The sequence below is a fragment of the Eretmochelys imbricata genome, chromosome 9, assembly GCF_965152235.1.
Source record: "Eretmochelys imbricata isolate rEreImb1 chromosome 9, rEreImb1.hap1, whole genome shotgun sequence".
Lineage (NCBI taxonomy): Eukaryota > Metazoa > Chordata > Testudines > Cheloniidae > Eretmochelys > Eretmochelys imbricata.
The window spans coordinates 9,511,060-9,529,416 of record NC_135580.1 but is presented as its reverse complement, the minus strand read 5'-3'; the positions used below and the strand labels follow the sequence as shown (position 1 = coordinate 9,529,416).

The window sequence follows — 18,357 nt, the reverse complement described above, 5'->3', positions numbered from 1 at the left end:
TCACCTCACACTTGGTAAAGCAACCCCCCATCCTTTCATGTATTATACGTGCTCCTGTATATTCACTCCATGCATTCGATGAAGTGGGTTCTAGCCCATGAAAGCTTATGCCCAAATAAATTTTAGTCTCGAAGGTGCCACAAGGACTCCTCGTTGTTTTTGCGGATACAGACTTAACACGGCTACCACTCTGAAACATGTAATTTGATTGTGGAACAACAGCTTTTATCTTCTCTAAATTGCACAAATGTGCTACAGCCATTCAGAGAATACGTGCACTACTACAAACAATAGCTTCTGAAACCTTGCATTATTGTATAATGCCATAAATCAAAAGCAACTTAAGTGGGCCTGGCCACTTCTAGATGTATTTTAACAAATGATCTTATTCCATTATGAGGCAGCCAGAGCTACTTCAAGAACATGGTCAGCACCCTGGAGGGTGAGGAGGGGAAACAAATGCACTACCATAGGTGCTGGAACTAGGGCTGCTGCCGTACCCCCTGGCTTGAAGTGATTTCCGTTCTATACAAGGTTAACAGTTTTTGGTTCAATGGCTCTCAGCACCCCCACTATACAAATTGTTCCAGTTCCCTACAAATCCTAATCTGTATTTTAGAAATACTGCCCTGTGAGTTGATGATGGTGTTTGCATCACACTGTCCCCTGGGGTGGAATAGGAAGTTGACAATTCTATTGCTCTTATCATGCACAAAAGATCTCAATCCCTTAACACGTTAAAGGGATGTGGCCACTTACGTGCGTCTTGCTGTTTAGTTCTGAGAACAAAAGGAGCAGTATAGCCACCCGGGTTCTCTTATTGCACTTTTACGTGGGTATGCCTACTGTGCAATCAGAGGCCAGACTGCAGCTGAGGTAGGCCTAATCTAGCTAGCACTGCCCAAAAACACAACAAAACAGTGGGACACGGCAGCATAGACTTCAGCATGGACTACATGAGCATGCCTGGAATCCTGGTTACATACTTGCATTCCTAGTGTATGCCGCCATGTTGTGTCGTCTGCTGTTTTTACTGAGCTAGTTAAAGCTAGTGGGGGCTGTGCCTACCCAAACTGCCACTAGCAGTGTAGACCTACTCCCTGAGGACCTGTTGTAAAAGTCTGGTGGGCCAGTACCAGAATCCCTGCATAAATGTGTCAAGTGTACATTTAAATAGGGGCATGGCTTAAATCACTCCTGGAATACTTGCTGTTGGTATACTCTGCTCATAAAAGTGTATGTATGGGTTAGAACAAGCCAGGGAAGGAGGGAGAGGTGAATTCTGATCAAATGTCAAATCGCACAGGGAAGTATTTCTTCCAAATGGTCCTGCTAATTTTCTTCCAGACTGGCTATTCTCAGAAGACTTCCCCTCCCCACACGGGGGAGGGAGGGGAGCAGAAATGCCTAGAGTTCTGAACAGGAAGAACAGCACTGGTATGGGGGCTTGCTCAGTTAAAAGATGGTTTTCACAGAACCTTTAGCGTGGTGAGAAAGGAAGCTTGCAAAAGTCAGCCTACGCTCACAAGGACCCAGCATTGTCTTGGTCTTCTATGAAAGGTTCTGCTTTTTCACAGACTACTGGAAACAACTTCAGTGAAAAGTTAGAGACCATGTCATAAATATAAAGGGAAGGGTAACCACCTTTCTGTCCACTGTGTGAGAAAATCCCTCCTGGCCAGAAGCAAAACCCTTTCACCTGTAACCTCGCTGGCACCTGACCAAAATGACCAATGAAGAGACAAGATACTTTCAAAGCTTGGGGGTGGGGGGAGGAAACAAAGGGTCAGGCGGTGTGTGTGTGTGAGATGCTTTTGCCGGAAACAGATCAGGAATGCAGCTCAGAACTCCTGTAAAAAGTTAGTAAGTAATCTAGCTAGAAATGCATTAGATTTCTTTTGTTTAATGGCTGGTAAAATAGCTGTGCTGAATGGAATGTATATTCCTGCTTTTGTATCTTTTTGTAACTCAAGGTTTTGCCTAGAGGGATCTCTGTTTTGAATCTGATTACCCTGTAAGGTATTTACCATCCTGATTTTTAGAGGTGATTCTTTTACTTTTTCTTTAATTAAAAGTGTTCTTTTAAGAACCTGATTGCTTTCTCATTGTTCTTAAGATCCAAGGGTTTGGGTCTGTGTTTACCTGTACAATTTGGTGAGGATTTTTATCAAGCCTTCCCTAGGAAAGGGGGTGTAGGGCTTGGGGGGATATTTTGGGGAGAAGACGTCTCCAAGTGGGCTCTCTCTGTGTTCTTTGTTCTAACACGCTTGGTGGTGGCAGCATAGGGATCAAGGACAAGGCAAAGTTTGTACCTTGAGGAAGTTTTTAACCTAAGCTGGTAAGAATAAGCTTAAGGGGTCTTTTCATGCAGGTCCCCCACATCTGTACCCTAGAGTTCAGAGTGGGGAAGGAACCTTGACAGAGACCACTTGTGGTAAGCTCTCCCTGGAGCCTGCACCATCGAGTCCCATCCCCCCATTTCTCCTCCCCACCCCACCCCAGCAACCCAATCCCCTGCCACAGCCCTGATCTCCCTCTCGCTCTCCAAACCCCTTGATCCAAGCCCCTCATCCCCAGAGCCCACACCCCCAGCCAGAGACCTCACCCGCCCCAGTGCACCAACAGCCTGCCCCACCCTGATCCCCCTCTCGCCCTCCAAACCCATTGGTCCCAGCCCAGAGCACCCTCCTGGACCCCAATCCCCTCACCCCCTCACACATCTCTACCCCCAATTTTGTGAGCACTCATGGCCCGCCATACAATTTCCATGCCATGATGTAGCCCTCAAGCCAAAAAGTTTACCCACCCCTGCACTAGGCATTGCAAATCCTTTTCAGTGAAATAAACAGACTAACACTAAGAACAAATCTCTAACATCTACTGAAAGGTGCTACTCTTGTGTGGGACGGGGTGAAAGTACACTAGTCTGGTTATAGCTGCTAGTCCCCTGTTATCTTGAGTAATATTTTTATGAGCTGGGTGAAACATTAAGGGTTGGGGTTTTTTTTTTTTTTTAAAAAACCTCAATGAGACTGATTTGGTGTGAACTCACCTTCAGTTAACATAACTGTAAGCATAGGCCCCCACCTAAGACGCAAGATGTGTATGAACCAACCCAGGAATTTTTGGCTGTGTATTATTTTGGGCAGCTGTGTGTGTGCGGGGGGGGGGGGGGGAGAGGGAGATCACACAGAAACTGAGAACAGACAAGATCTTGAGACAGATGTATATCTCTGTCCAGCAGCAGCCTGTAAGCAGTGTGATCCTTTGAGTGTGGAGTTGGCTAAAGAGGCTTGGGGGCTGTAAGAAGAGAAGCCATTTCTTGGTTCCCTCTGCATTCAGAGACCCAGGACTTTTGTACCTTCCTTGTAAATAAGCAGGATTGCAAAAAGGAAAATACCAGATTACTTCCAGCTGCTCATGTTGCAAAGGGGCAACAATATAATACAAAGAAAGCTATACTCTCATGTGGTAGTAACAGTCCTACTTGAGAGAGAAAATATCGTTGTTCCTCTTTCAACCCTCAAGTCAACTTCCTTCCTAAGCAAAATATGAATTCTCCATCTTGGAGTCCTTTTTCTTTGAGCTTTGAATAGAAATTTAAAGAATTACAACCCATCCTTCATGGGGACGCCATCCTGAAAGAAATCTTTCCCGACCCACCTCTTCTGGCCTTTAAACAACCCCCCAACCTCACCAAGCTCATAAGGAAGCTCCCTGCAGACTAGACAGAACATGCCAACTCAAAGCAGCACCAGACCCTGCCACAACAACAGATGCAGAACTTGCAGATCTATCTCCACTGCTACAATGATCAATACCTCCCACAATAGTTTTCAAGATTCCTGGTTCCTATGCATGCCTATCAGAACACGTGGTCTACCTCTCCAGTGCATCAAATGCCCCACAACAATGAGGATGACACCAGACCATCACTATGCTTATGCATGAACTTTCCCAGAAAAATTATTAAAAAAACACCTTATGACCGATGGGCAAACACTTTTCACAAAGCAATCACTCTACATGTGTCCTTGTGCAGGATTCCTTTGTGAACAACACCTTCAAAAGAGGAGCCTGGGAACTTAAATTCATAACTCTGCTGGATGCTAAAAATCATGGACTCAACAGAGACACTGGTTTTATGGCTCGTTACAAAATTTGTAACTTAACTCCTCTGTAGTCATAGGACAAAGTAGGATTAATTGCCCACTTCTCTTTTAAGTAGTCTCCTGCAACATGTTATGTTTAACAATCTGTCCCACCTTTATTTAACTGTGACACTCTGATTACTTTTTCCAGACCTGAGGAGGAGCTCTGTGAAGCTTGACAGCTTGCTTCTTCTGCCAACAAAAGTTGGTCCAATGAAAGATATTACCTCACCCACCTTGTCTCTCTAATAGAAATCAGGTTTCTTCTTCCATGTTGCACACGTTAGTTTGTAGGGTAGATGATTCATGAGTGCTATACTATTGGAAAATTCTCTTTAAGAATACTGAAGCATATTTGGGAAGATGCATGGTCATTCTGGGGATAGGAAATGAAATGGACAATAAATGCTCTTCTCTGAAGCGGGACTGACTTAATGGTTTTAACTAATCCTTGCAAAGTGTACCCAGATACTGCAATAGAGCTCTATAAATTCCAATGCTAATCTACGTCATCTGCTAAATAAACTTTGCTAGTATCCCTTATTCAGTTTTTGCTAGCAGTGAAGGACTGCCCTGTATGTACGCTCTGATTTGATGGAGGAATTTTGTGTTAGAAAGGGGACCTTGTTAAACCCTAATAAAGGTAAATCTCTCGATGGATATACCCAAGATAATCTCTGATAGCAACAGTAATTCGACTCTGTGTAATCCAGTGAGGCAAAGTTGTATCTCTTACAGGTAGAACTAATGTGTTTGTATAACACACACAAAAGCAAAGGAGTGGGAGGGAAGAGAAGCAAACTCTGGAGGTGGGAGGGTATAACTCCTCCTCCTCTTTCTTTCTTTTTCAGAAGGTCTTTATTCTCTGTGCTTTAAATTCACTCATGCACTAGCAGTGTTCAGTGTACACATTTGTGTAGTACTGCATAGTATTAATGATTCTGCAACTAGCTCGGCTGCTGTAGCCTAGGAAGTTCATCATTGGAACCACCAAGTTCTAATTGCTCTTATGTGAATGCCTTGGTTCCTGCAGAATGGGTGTAAATGGAAGTATTAAAGAATTAAATATCCCTTTCATCAGCGAGAGAAGGGGGAGAGGAGGAGGAAGTGACTTTGCAATCAGTGTAGCAAAGGACAAGATGCGTTCAGCATTGTCAGCTACTTATGACTAAACCCTGACCTAAAGGGATTTAATTATAAAACTTACTGTAGTTTACTGTACACGGTAATCAAGAAATCAAGAAAATACTTAGTAAAAATATTGTTTGTATGCAATCTTGGCATTCCTAGGTGCTGTTTAGTGGTTCTGCAGTACCAAGCAGGTGGCTAATCTCTACAAGTATTTTCTCTCCTTCAAAACACGTTTTATGCCTTTTTACCACAAAATTATTTCCTTCTTAATTTCTTCCAAATATTGACTCACTTGGAAACATTTCCTGCTGAGGTAACTATTTTACTTGTCATGATTATGGTATTCTCAGTTATTACAATGATAGTTCTTTTGATTACACAGCAAATTTTGTAGCTCCTTTTCATCCCACTTCATCCTAGAGTCCAAACAAACAAAGTATAAAGTTTTTTATATCCTTTTTACCTTCACTTGACAATCAGCCATATAGGAATGGCCTCTCTTCCCTCCCTCCCTCCCCCCCCCCCCCCCCCCCGGAAATGAATGCAAACAAACCCCACTTATTATTGAAACTTCAGGGAAAACTGTAGTTACTGTAGGAAGAACACAGTTCGTCTACCTCAGGGGTGAGCAACCTGTGGCACATATGCCAAAGGCAGCACGCAAGCTGATTTTTAGTAGCACTCTGCTGCCAGCCGGGGTCTCAGCTGTCTGCCCTCCTCAGCCTGCTGCCTGCCTGGATGAACGGGGCCGGCGGCCAGGACCCTGGGCTGAGCGGCTGGGGCTGGCGGCCAGGACCCCGGGCTGAACAGCCTCTAGCATGTGAAACCTCTAAATTACAGTAAGTAAATGAAGACTTGGCACACCACTTCTCAAAGGTTGCCCACCCCTGGTCTACCTGGAGTTCAAGCAAGAAGATTTTGGTTTCGCACATCAGCCTGGGCATCTCCAGCAACAGAATTCTTCCTAGTCCTATATCCAATGCTGAAGAATGATGGTTCTCTAGTTCTAGAGGACAAAAGCAAATCTCTTGGTGCCTTTCATATCCTAAGCATTCTGAGACTTTCCACAAAGTAATAAGTTTAGCAGTAGCATAGTAAGATCTAACTCTGATCATTCTGGACAACTTAATTGGTTAACTCCTTTGATATTGGGGAAAACAATTCTAGAGCATGGTTCTGCCTTCTCCACAGATAAGGCCTACCAATGTAGGTAGGGAATTTGCAGGAGCATCTCAGATTGATCATGCTGCTTTTCATCTCACTAGAGAGCTTGTCACCAACTGTCTCCCTTAATTCAGAGGGATGGGAATTAATACAGTTTTCCCAGTAGTGAATCAGCTTGGTTTTATTTTCTGGATAGTGGGAGAGAAGTGAGACCAGCTCCAAAAGAACGTCTGTACTTGTATGTTACAGAAAGTCATGATACTGTTTTGGTCTCGTCAGGCACCTGGACCCAGAACAATAGTGGCTCAGAGGGTACTGTTACTATCCCTGAGAGGCTGTGAGTTTGATTTCTAAACTTGGTTTGCACCTGTAACTTTGCTGGAAGCGGCATCCCCATTGGATATAAGTACTGCCTCCCCTCCTATAGGCTTGGAGGTACTTCCCTTCCATCATGGCTTCTCTGGGGGCATGGATCAGCATTCACTAACAAGATGGCTACTCTGTTAATTAGCCAGAGGAGATGACTGGCTCCATAGTGTCCCCATATTGGCTAACATAGCTCAAGACCTGAACTCTGATCCACTACAGCACTGAGCTGCCCAACAATCTAAACTGAAGTTGATCTATTTTATAGCAAGAGTAGTCTTGAAAATTCTACTAGTGTGAGGACTAAACCTACCTCTCTTGTTCATAGAAAATACAAATGTGGGAGGGCCACCCATCTCCAAAAGGATTAAACTCAGTCCCTCCACAGTATACTTTCTGCCCTACTAGCTTCTTAGGAGCTAGGTTATGGGACTTCTAATAGGGTGCTGCCCCTGGGTTTTCATGTGGCTCTGGTTAGTAGGCATCTGCAGCTTGACCCGTTAGCTTTCTGAGAAGCTGTTTTGCCTCCTGACTATTGTGAGGGGGATGGGAGGGAGGGAGAAGCTTCTGCTATTCTACCATTTCCCTATCTACTTTTTGTGGGGTGGGTCCTCCACCTTCAGTTAATGTTAATGTTTAAATATGAAATTGACTTTGACAGTTCCTTGTTTGCAGGTGGTCTGTTTTACCATCTCTTTTCAGACCTAAATAGTGGTACTTTCAGGCTGCTTCTTTATAAACAGACACTAAACTGGCAAAATTGATATGCCAATGCAATTGGCTTAAAGGTTATTTGGGTCACTGTTTATGAAAACTTAAACTCTACTGGAAATGGCAACTTGAATTTCCCGTATTCACCAGAAGATCTTCTCACTGGTACATAAATGGTTTGAGCTATGGCTTAATTTTAGATTATTGCATAGTAAGTTAAAACTATTCTCAAGAAGTAAAATAACTATCTACTTAAGCTATTTAGGATTACATGCCACTTCCTCCCCCCTCTCCTCCTCCCCCCCCGCCCCCGGGGAAGAGGGATGTGGGGCAAAGGATTTTTACATTACAAAAATCTAATCCTGTCACTATGATAGTTGCAGTATATGTCAACAAGAAATTTACATTCAGCCTGCATATTAATAGGGTGAGAACAGTTGAGGGGGGAGATAGCTTTCTTACCAGCTGGCAAAATTTTGCACACTTTATCAGGGCAGAGAACAATTTTACAAATTACTTATTGCTACTTTACAGAAACCACTTCTTCCCTGCCTTCCCCCTCCCGCACCCCCCTTCTCCCCAACAAAAAAACACAACCAACCACCTCATTCCAGGGCTTAAATGCTTTGAGTATTTGCTGGATCCTCTCCCTGTGTGCTCCCCCTCCCCCACCCCCACCCCATGCTATAAAAACTCCAGGATGGTTTAAAATATTTAGTGGAGCTCTGCTCTGGACAGCTCCATCTGGATTTCAGTAACCCTCCAGCTTCTCATGTGCATTCTGCTTACCCACTGAAACAAGAGTAAGCCTTGCAATGGCATTCTGTTGTAGAGAGTTGCTGAGTTTTTAACTCAGTGGAGGTGCATTGTGTAACTTATGTATCCAAAATAAAAAGGGTTTAAACTGATGCTATAAAAAGTGCTGATTGCTTTAGTTATCAGACTGCTCATACAGCTGTTTTGTTGTGCAACACAGTCTGCAAGCCTTAGTTCTATCACCCCATGCTATCATTTAGCAACCTGGCCTTTCCATCAGAAACGAAGCCAGGGAATTATACCAAGTTTTGCTCTAGCTAAGAGGCAAGTGACTGTCTACACTGTGGTGTCTGTTTTGTCAGCTGAGGGCTTGAAAGCTTAGATGTAAAAAACTTGTGTACCAGGTAATGCACGCTTGCAGGAATAGAAATAATTAGCTCAGTTTTAAGAGGCTGCGTTTGTGATGTGATTTGGTTGGTGTGGAGTCTTTCCTCTTTGAGATTAATTTATTTAGAACTGGTAAATCTTAATGGAATGAACACACTCTTTGCTGGATGGCTAGGCAGATTGATTTATCTAATGCAGGGGTTCTCAGACTTTTGTACTGGTGACCCCTTTCACATAGCAAGCCTCTGAGTGCAACACACACACACCCATATATAAAAAAAGTGGTTTTTAATGTATAACACCATTATAAATGCTGGAGGCAAAGCTGGATTTGCAGTGGAGGCTGACAGCTCGTAGCCCCTTATTACATGGGGGGGGGGGCTACGAGCTGTAATAAAAAACCAACCCCTAGTGTGAGAACCCCTGATCTAGTGGTTAGCCTCTATTTGTTTGGTATCTGTGGTGAGGAACAAGAACTACATACAAAGAAAGCAGAGGCTGAGTAGGTTAGATGGTAGAGAGACAGTGTGTTATTTTTTTCTCTCTCTATTTAAAAAAAAAAAAAAAATCATTCAGCTGGGGAGGGAGAGCAGGCAAGCTTACTGTGCTTTAAAACCTTATTAAAGGAACAGCAGTGTTTGACACCAGTGGCAAGTACTAAATTGTTTTCAAAAACTTTTTATAGTTGAAGACTGGAGATGCATAAGCTCAAAAATGAACAAAAGCTACATCCACATGTAGAAAGGGGGTGCCTGATGAATCTTTAGGAGGCGGGTAGCGTGCTTGCAGAGGTAGCACCTCTCCAGCCCGGAACTCCACTATAACCAGCCAGTTCATGCCTCCAACCAGGTGTGTAGGGTGCCAGGTAGCGGAGATCCCCTTGGGGCAAGCCCTATCTGTGAGTAGGGCTGGCTTGGCAGGTTTAGGACCCCCCCCCCCCCCAAAAAAAAAGGAGGCCTAAGTCTTGAATGCCGTGATAGGGTTTGGATAATACCTGTAACATGCCTTGCACGTTTCAGATTACAAGCCTGCGCAGCCCTTGCCTCATTCTCCCATCAGCCCAAGAATTGCGTGCCCCCCCCCAAAAAAAAATTACACCCCTTCCTCTCACTTACTACAATGCCGGGTGTTGCCCCCGCCTTAGGGAGCGACAGGCAGGCGCCGCCCCCGCCCGGAGCTGGGGGCCAGACCCCTGCGGGAGCACGGGACACTTCACCCCTTGGTACTACCTGGGGGTGGGGGTGGGGTCACCTGGCACAGGCAGGGCCCCGGGGAGCCCTGCGCGGGGAAGGAGTGCACGCCCCCCCCCCCCCCGCCCCTCACAGGTGCGCTCCGGACCCCCCACTTCCCGGAAACGCTGTCCCCTGTGGTGCGGCAGGGGGGGCAACGGCACCGGAAACGCCCCCTCCCCGCCCGAAGCGCCCCTCCCCGCCCGAGCGGAGGTAACGGCGGGGCGGGGCCGTGGCCGAGCGCCCCGTCCCGCAGGGAACTGCAGCGCGAGCCGCCGCCTCAGCGGCGCCCCTTTCCCGCGCTCTGCCCGGCGCTGAGGGGAGGGGGGCTGCCCCGCCCCCATCACATAGTGGGAGAGGTGGGGGCAGGCTGCCCCGCCTCTCTGTGCCCCCCCCCCCCCCGCGCTTTTCCCTCAGCCCTGTGCGGGGCTGGGGATTGCCGGCCCAGGGGTGTTCCCAAACAGGCACCATGCCCCGTACCACCTCAGCCCTGGGGCTCCCTCCCAGCACCGGGGCCTGCAGTCGCCGCCCGCTGGACTCGTGCCCCCCCAGGGCTGGCTGGGACCCTGCCTGCCTTAGGCCCAAAAGCCGCTGCTGGGGCTGTGAACCCCTATAGGTCCTCAGTGGAGGCTGGGGGGGGGGGGGTAGACAAGGGTCAGGAGTGTTTTTAGCACCCTGCTCTGACCGAGATTTAACGCCCCCCCCCCACCGCCCCTCCCGTGTCTGAGTGGTAGCCTTGCTGTCTGTCCCTGTTTTAAACAAAACAAAACACAACCCCTGGCTTGATTCAGGCTGGATAAAGTAACCAGGCAGAAGCCTAAGGGCATGCTCTGCATGCAGATGGTAGCAAAGAACTCGGGTATTTTAAGGAGTTAACTGTCTAAAGACACCATCTGTATTCCAACATCTCACGCCCCCCCCCCCCCAACAATTGCTAGCCTAAAAGTCACATTTCTGTCTGAATCTTTTTTACCCTTCTATTGTTGAGAACTCTTGTAAAATTACTGTAAGTGAAAGATTAGAGAGGAAATCTTCCCATTCCCCACGTTCACTTTGTGCATTTGACCCTGCTTTTGACAGCAATTTTGCTGTTCCTCCCCCCCCCATGTAATCAAATCAGTTTTTCTTCTTTTTAAGAGACCCATGTAACCAACAGTGAGAAGCTACACAGGGATAGAGGTAAGAATGAGACTTGTAATAGAGACTGGAAGTGGGGGAATGTGATTTTTTTTTTTTCTCTTTTCCCCCATAAAAGTCTCTGGGAACTGATCAGCTTTCTAGGTAAGGATGGCTCTTTTTAGAAACCCTCCATGTGTATCATTTTTGCTTTCTCTGGCCTTTTCATTTTTATGACAGTTCAATGTATGTAGAGGGGTGGTTCTTCCTGCTCTAGATGTACACAAAGACTAAGTGGCTTTCCACTAATAACTTACTCCCAAAAAAGAACAATTGAATCTGCATATATAATTGCTTTTAGGTTAATATAGCTCCTTACTAAAACAGTTTTGTTTCTTTCCCCTTCCCACCTTTGATAGATCTCCACCTCTCTGAAGCAAAGGAGTATGTAAGAAAACATCAGCTTGGAAGTGTACAGTTTATTTCAGCTAAAGATGGTGCAGAGGAAAAAATCTGCTCTGCAGGTGTTGTCCTTTAAATGCGTCTGCATTCTTTCACTCCTAGCAAAATGGCTTTTAGATGACTTGTGAAATCTGTGCACATAGCTGACATTACAAGGATACTGTACAAAAGACAACATGCATTCCAATGGACATCTCTTGTGAAAGGGAGTTTCTATGCTTTCAAATGAAAAGAACACCACCCTAAATACACTGATCCTTAACTGGAACAAGTATTAAAGGGACTGCATCAGAATGTTTGTTAGTGCCAGGAAAGTCAGAAAATGCCAGTTTGTGCAGATACTTGCCACTTGCTTTGTATTGTCTCTCATGATTTTCTGGACACCACTTGATAATCATATTGTGAGCCACATGAAGTCCTATTCTTACAGATACCTCATAAATAGCTACAACTTTGTGAATAATAGCCTGTCCGTTAGCAGGGACAACTTGGACAGGGTAGCAAGATACCAATATTTGATCAACCACAAGGAGAAATGTCAACAGCAAGAGGTCCTCCTTCTATTGTTTGTAAAGACTTCTCCAGAAAACCGGCATCGGCGAGATGCAATTCGACAAACCTGGGGTAATGAGAAATATGTACATTCTCATCTTAACGCCAACATTAAAACTGTTTTTGCTTTAGGACGACCAACAGATCATATGCAGAGAGCACAGATGCAAAGAAAACTTCTAAAGGAAGACCAGAAGTATAATGATTTGATCCAACAAGACTTCTTGGATACTTTTCACAATCTTACCCTTAAGTTACTTTTGCAGTTTGGATGGGTGAATGCATACTGCCCACATGCCAAGTTCATTATGTCTGCAGATGATGATATTTTTATTCACATGCCAAATCTTGTTGCATATCTCCAAAGTCTAGTGGAAATTGGTATTCAAGATATCTGGATTGGGCGTGTCCATCGTGGAGCTCCTCCCGTGAGAGATAAGACTAGCAAATACTATGTTCCATATGAAATGTACCAGTGGCCTTCTTATCCTGACTACACAGCTGGAGCCGCATATGTAATATCAAGTGATGTAGCAGCTAAAGTATATGAGGCTTCACAGACCCTTAATACAAGTCTTTATATAGATGATGTTTTCATGGGTCTCTGTGCCAATAAAATGGGAATTGTACCACAATATCATGTATTCTTTTCTGGGGAAGGAAAGGCTCCATATCATCCCTGCATCTATAACAAAATGATAACCTCCCATGGACATGTGGAAGACCTTCATCACCTTTGGAAGCAGGCAACAGATCCAAAAGTCAAAAGCTTTTCCTCTAGATTTTTGGGTAGACTATATTGCAAAATAGTTAACATTATGCTTCTTTGCAAACTACACTATGAGGACACGTATCCCTGTTCAGCTGCATTTTCCTAATACTTGAATATCTGCATAGAGATTCACTGAGCCAAAATGGAGTGACAACTTTTAACTGTTTATCCAATATATACATAAGTAAACATGAAAAGAGGTAAGATTAAAATGTGAATAGATCCCAAATTATTCTGCTCAGGAACTTCATCAGAATAACTCTCTATTGCTGTGTTAGTTTCCACATACTGCACCCTGTATTTTTACACTCCTTTTCAAGGGATTTAAGTCTTGAATAGATATTAACTGATTTCATTTTTTTAGATATTGAAAAGCCTGTGAAAAGTAATTGAACTTGGGAGTACAGAATTTGTCAATAACCCTTGTTAATTGCATTCTTCCATTTGAAAAAGAGTATGTAAATTAAGGCACATCGTTTCAAGGCAATGACTTGCAGTTGATGCGCTACTTAAACATCCATAAATAGCCCTTTCCAAACAAAAGGAAATGATAGTTCTGGTACCATGAGTAGAAGAGTAGGATGGCAATTTAAAGTCTGAGTAAACTAGTCAAATGGTCACCATTTCTGTATACAGTTCAGCAAAATGACTCTTTAAAAATCAAAATAATCCACAAATGGTGCTAGAGGTGAAAGCTCGCTAAAACATTTTGTTCTCTTGAGGTTACGTAAATCCTGCACAACATTTGGGTGGGGGGAAATGGCATTCATACTGTCCTTCTAACTGGTGCTTTCAGGTAATACACGAGCTCTGTTTAGAACAGGCATTTACAGGAAGGTACATTAATAACTTCTGCAACACTATTTCAACTACAGCAACATTTTGAAAATTAAGTAACTTTTTTTTAAATCTGAAAACGCTTTCTGAAGTGGTATTTTTAAACACTCCAGTCAGTCATTGGTAAACTAAGAGCATGTGTATTGAGTATGGCCTTCCAGGTGTCTCTTTCAAAAAATACACTTCTGTCTCCCTAGTTAATTTTCAAGAGGGAAGACAAGTTAAACTTCTCCATTAAATAACTCAAGGGAAGTCTGTCATAACGTAGTTAGTTCAGATTATTCAAAAAGTTGAAGAAGCCAAATTTGTGCAAACATGAGCACTAACAGAAAGATGTGAGGAGCTGAAAGTAAGGGTAGACTGCACAAAGAAGGGATAGGGTGAAATATTGATTGTAACAGGTAAAGATGCAACATTTATTAAGAGAATTACAAAGAATCCACTAAATTGTCCTCTCTTAATCTAATTGGTTTCAAGAACAGATCTTTGTCTTATGGCCATGTGAAGAAGTCCGTGTCAAAATAGAAAATCTGTATCTTTCTCTTTAACCAAATCTATTGCATATGTTACTCTTGCCTCTTTAACATGAGCAAAAAGCTTAACCTTCAGTTTACAAAGGCTAGAAGTAGGTGCTATTAAAACCCTGCCCACCACCACCACTGTTTGTAACCTGATAGTTCATAACCATGTCCAAAACCTCTAAAACTGAGCTCTGGGAGAAGGACTCAATGCTCTTCTTATCAGTCTGGTTGTAACAATGTTTCCGTGTACTTTGTGGACAACTATTTGTTAGTAACTCTAGTAGCCAAAGCCACAGTAGCTGTTTGGATACTGATAGATGTAGATGCAAGTGGTGTTTGTCTCTTATTTTGAGAGCTGTTTGACATTGGTATGAGTTCCAATGTGAACAGGGTCATAAAATCACTTCACTTCAGAATGCTTGAATTCAAATCTTCATCCAGTGGCATAGCAGCAGAAATGCAAAACAAAGGCTGGAAATGATAATGAGTCTGTCACTTTTTAAGTGGAACTTTGCCATGTTCTAGGAGGTGGGCTCTTCAACTCCAAGAGAGGTGCTACTTGCTTTCTAAGAGAATATCCACACTAGCCTTTTTCCCCAAATTTCCCAGCACCGACAGACCAACAATGCTGTAGATGACCATGTGGGAGCACTAAAGTAGACCAGTCACCGTATTTAACTCTAGCTTTGCTCAGAGCAGGTCTAGATGATATGCTCACTTACAATGCAGGCAGCTGTGTGCACCTTCTTGTTTAAGCTAGTGCTCGCTCTATTGCCACCATCTGTAGGGCTGCATCAATGGTAGTACACAGGCATCTTGCGGGAGGGGGGAAAGGCTAGTGTCAACAAGATCCAGGAGAGAACTTCTGTCAGCTGGTTATTGGAGCATGATTGATATTTGCCTCTATGCAAGCTACTCTTACTCTTCCAACTGGGATAAGAGCTTGATATCTACTAGAATGAGTAATCATACAGATTAAGTGGTTCTCCAGAGTGAAGGGGTAAGGAAACCACTGGACTGACCATAGTTGGATCCAGGTGTTGACTATACAGAGAAACCTACAAAGCAAGACTTAGTCTATTACCACCAATGCAAAAGTGATGGCTGTAAAATGAGAAATTTATCCTATCCTGCTGGATAATGTTACATAATTCTTCAGCTCTAAAATGTTTACAGCAAAACAAATCCAGTTAATCCATGCTCGTAAGAGGTTGACTTATACTACTCAAAACTAGTTTTGCTTAACCAATGTTGAAGTTAAATGGCAAAATAACTAAAATATTACAAGTTATAGATCTAAATTCTTGAGAAATCTAAAAATACATTGCACTGTGGAAATACTTTTATAACTGGTGGAAATTTTTTTGATTGCACTAGCCACTTTGAATTGACAATAACCTGTGGCAGAAATGACCTGATAGAAATCCCAGCTAGTATAAAATAGTTTAAATGCAGTATGCTTTTAGAGTATACAATTAAGACCCCAATCCTGCAAGCAAATGTAGAGATTAACTTGACTCACGTGAGTAAAGTTAAGCATATACTTACATGTTTGCAAAATTGGGGCTTAAATTAGCATCTATAACTTGTAATTTTACTTTACTTTAAAACTTAATCTGCCATTGGGTGAAAAGATCAGTGTCCCTCTTGACCATTGAAATGCTTTTGTTTACAGCCGGTCTGTTTTGTTAGGAATATTCCTTATCTTAAAAAGGACTTTGTTTGTAATTTGGCTTTTTATTATGATGTTTTGCTGCATATTAAGAGAAAGTGTTTATAAATTTGAAGAAAATATGATGGCACTCCTTTCAAAGAATGGAGAAGCTAGAAAATTTCTTAACCTTTTGGCTCTAAACATTGACTTAAAATTTGTACTCCTTCATTTAGGTTTTTTTTGTTTTGAGAGAGAGGCATGTCAGTGCTCCAATGCAGGGCTTTCATGTTTTATTTTCACAATTAAAACATGCACCAGCCTGAATGGTCACTTCTTCTCAATTAGCAGTTTTGACATTGTTGCACAAAATGTTTAATGCTGAAATTGTTTTTACCTGTTTGTTTGGTTTGCATCAAGTTTCCTTTGATATTACTAATTTTTATACAAATATTTATTCTTGAAACTTTTTGCTCTATCACAAAAGACAATTGTTTTTGTAAAAATTTTCTGTTTAGAATAAACAGGTTTTGTGTAGTGTTTTGTTTTTAAGCTGGTAAACCTTTTTTGGCTTTCAGAATTGCCCTTCTTGTACCTGACATCCTCAGCTTCCGTGCTTTAAAACTGAATTCTGAATACACCGTTTAGTCCCTTCTTGAGAGAAGACCTGAACCCCACATTAGTATGTGCTGGGTTTTATTGTTGTTGTTTTTTGTCTTTTTTTCTCTGTTTAATGTGTTGGCCTTTTTAACTTCTCCTTTTGGCATGTCATCTCTGATGGAACACACACACATCTTTTTGCTCACCCCTGAGATCCCATGTTGCATTTACCTGTCTTCCACTGGAGGACTCTGTGGAAGACTCCCTTAATGATCCAGTGATTTGGACTTTGTGTTTCTTGTTAACTGACAAGTGGGATTGCTGTTCAGTTTACAATAAGTTCCCTCCCTAAGATCTGAAAGCTCCCCCAGCTTGCTTTCCAACATTAACTTTTTCTACAACTTTCTTTTATGGAACTCCTCAAATAGTTGCTTTATTTTAAACCCACACAGAGACCTTCAGTAAGAGAGGAACAAATGAATGTTCATATTTGGCAGATGACTGTTGTTCCTCCCAAATGGAAGTTTTAGGCGTCAGTGAGGTAGGTTCTTCAACTCCAGGAGCAGTGCTATTTGCATTCTAAGAGAATGTCTCTGTTAGCCTTATTGGGAACAGATAAAGTTAAAGATCCACATTACTGCTAACCTTCAAAAGTGGTATCCCTCTCAATACTAGGAACAAAATTAAGTTAGTTTTGAAAATTCTTTAAAATTGCTGTTTATAGAACTAGTTTAGAGTATCCACACTATTGCTTTGTTAAAAGTCTCTGCTGCTCTAACTTATTAAATCTATATTCAAGACTGCTACTTGTCTTCTAGAGGCTTGAAGATTTTAATATTAGTTTTAAGAGATGTCAATATTTTTAACTCACTACCTTTTTTAAAAAAAATCATTTTTATTTGATAAAACTCCCATTGACTTCTGTGGAAGTTAGGAGCCTAAATACCTTTTGAGGATCTGGGCCTGTGTCCTGAACCTTTTTGGGGGGAAAAAAGCTTTAAATTTTTTTCCCCCCAATCCACCTGTTGATGATAAGGATCTTTTTAGTTTTGACATGCATTTTAGTTTCTCCCTTGCTAATGGATTATATACTGGAAAACTGACATTGCATTTGACAGCATTTTGTATATAAATTAAACTAAATGAAAAGAAAATAATGTTTTTAACTTGAGGTGTTACAAGTAATAATAGTAAAGGCAAAATTCAGCCAGAAACATGGCTCTTCAAGTTGAACATCTCACATTCACCATAGATAACTTTGTCATACAACAGTCTTAAATCCATATTACTTGTGGATTGGGTTTGCAAATCTGAGGAGAGAAAATCATTGAGAAAATAATCTCTTCTACAGTTCTGACTCGCGCCCATCCCCAAGATAAGCATCTGACTAGGAGCTACGAACTTGGAAATGACATCAGTTAATATAGGTTCATTTCAAATAAACAAATCACCCTTACACCTTTTAAAATCTGCTGCCTTTATAATGGTATGGGCTTCAAGAACAGTGCATCTTCAGCACCTGCAATATTATGTATATGGAAATCTAGGCTTTATTTCCTACGCTCTACTGTAAAAACTTTTGTATTGAATAGTAGCATTTTTAACAGAAGTGACCGTGTGAGGTAGTAATAAAATGCCCACATACAGTAGAGAGGATTGAAAAATGCATATGGAATATAAACCTGACTGTCTCCAATAAAGTTTCAATTCAGCACACCCACTTAATGTTTCACAAGAAACATACTAAAATTACTTTTCAGATTAAATATTTACCTGTTTGTTTTTTTAAATCTCTCACAAATCTAGGTTAATTGCTATGAATTGCCATTAGACAATTTTGTATGAAGATCTAGAAGATATATGGACAATGAAGAGTCAAGGAACTACACCAAGAGGAAAACAGAGGGAAGGAGGGCTGGATCAGTTGAATTTTTTTTATCCTAGATTTAAT

General features: G+C 42.4%; 2 protein-coding genes across 3 annotated transcripts in view; one reads left to right on the top strand and one right to left on the bottom strand.

Moving 5' to 3' along the window:
* B3GNT5 (UDP-GlcNAc:betaGal beta-1,3-N-acetylglucosaminyltransferase 5) overlaps nt 1-13,410 on the top strand; it is a 34,478-nt gene extending 21,068 nt beyond the window's left edge. Inside the window, exons 1-2 of one of the 2 annotated variants that reach the window (XM_077826652.1) lie at nt 10,901-11,074; nt 11,431-13,410. In XM_077826652.1, the coding sequence (XP_077682778.1) occupies nt 11,767-12,903 (1,137 nt within the window). In that variant the 5' untranslated portion in view covers nt 10,901-11,074; nt 11,431-11,766 and the 3' untranslated portion in view covers nt 12,904-13,410. Of the gene's footprint in view, nt 1-10,900; nt 11,075-11,430 lie in introns of those variants that run through there. The other variant, XM_077826651.1, reaches the window with a different exon arrangement.
* Nucleotides 1-18,357, bottom strand: part of MCF2L2 (MCF.2 cell line derived transforming sequence-like 2) — a 308,714-nt gene that overhangs the window by 115,044 nt on the left and 175,313 nt on the right. The window lies entirely within an intron of this gene.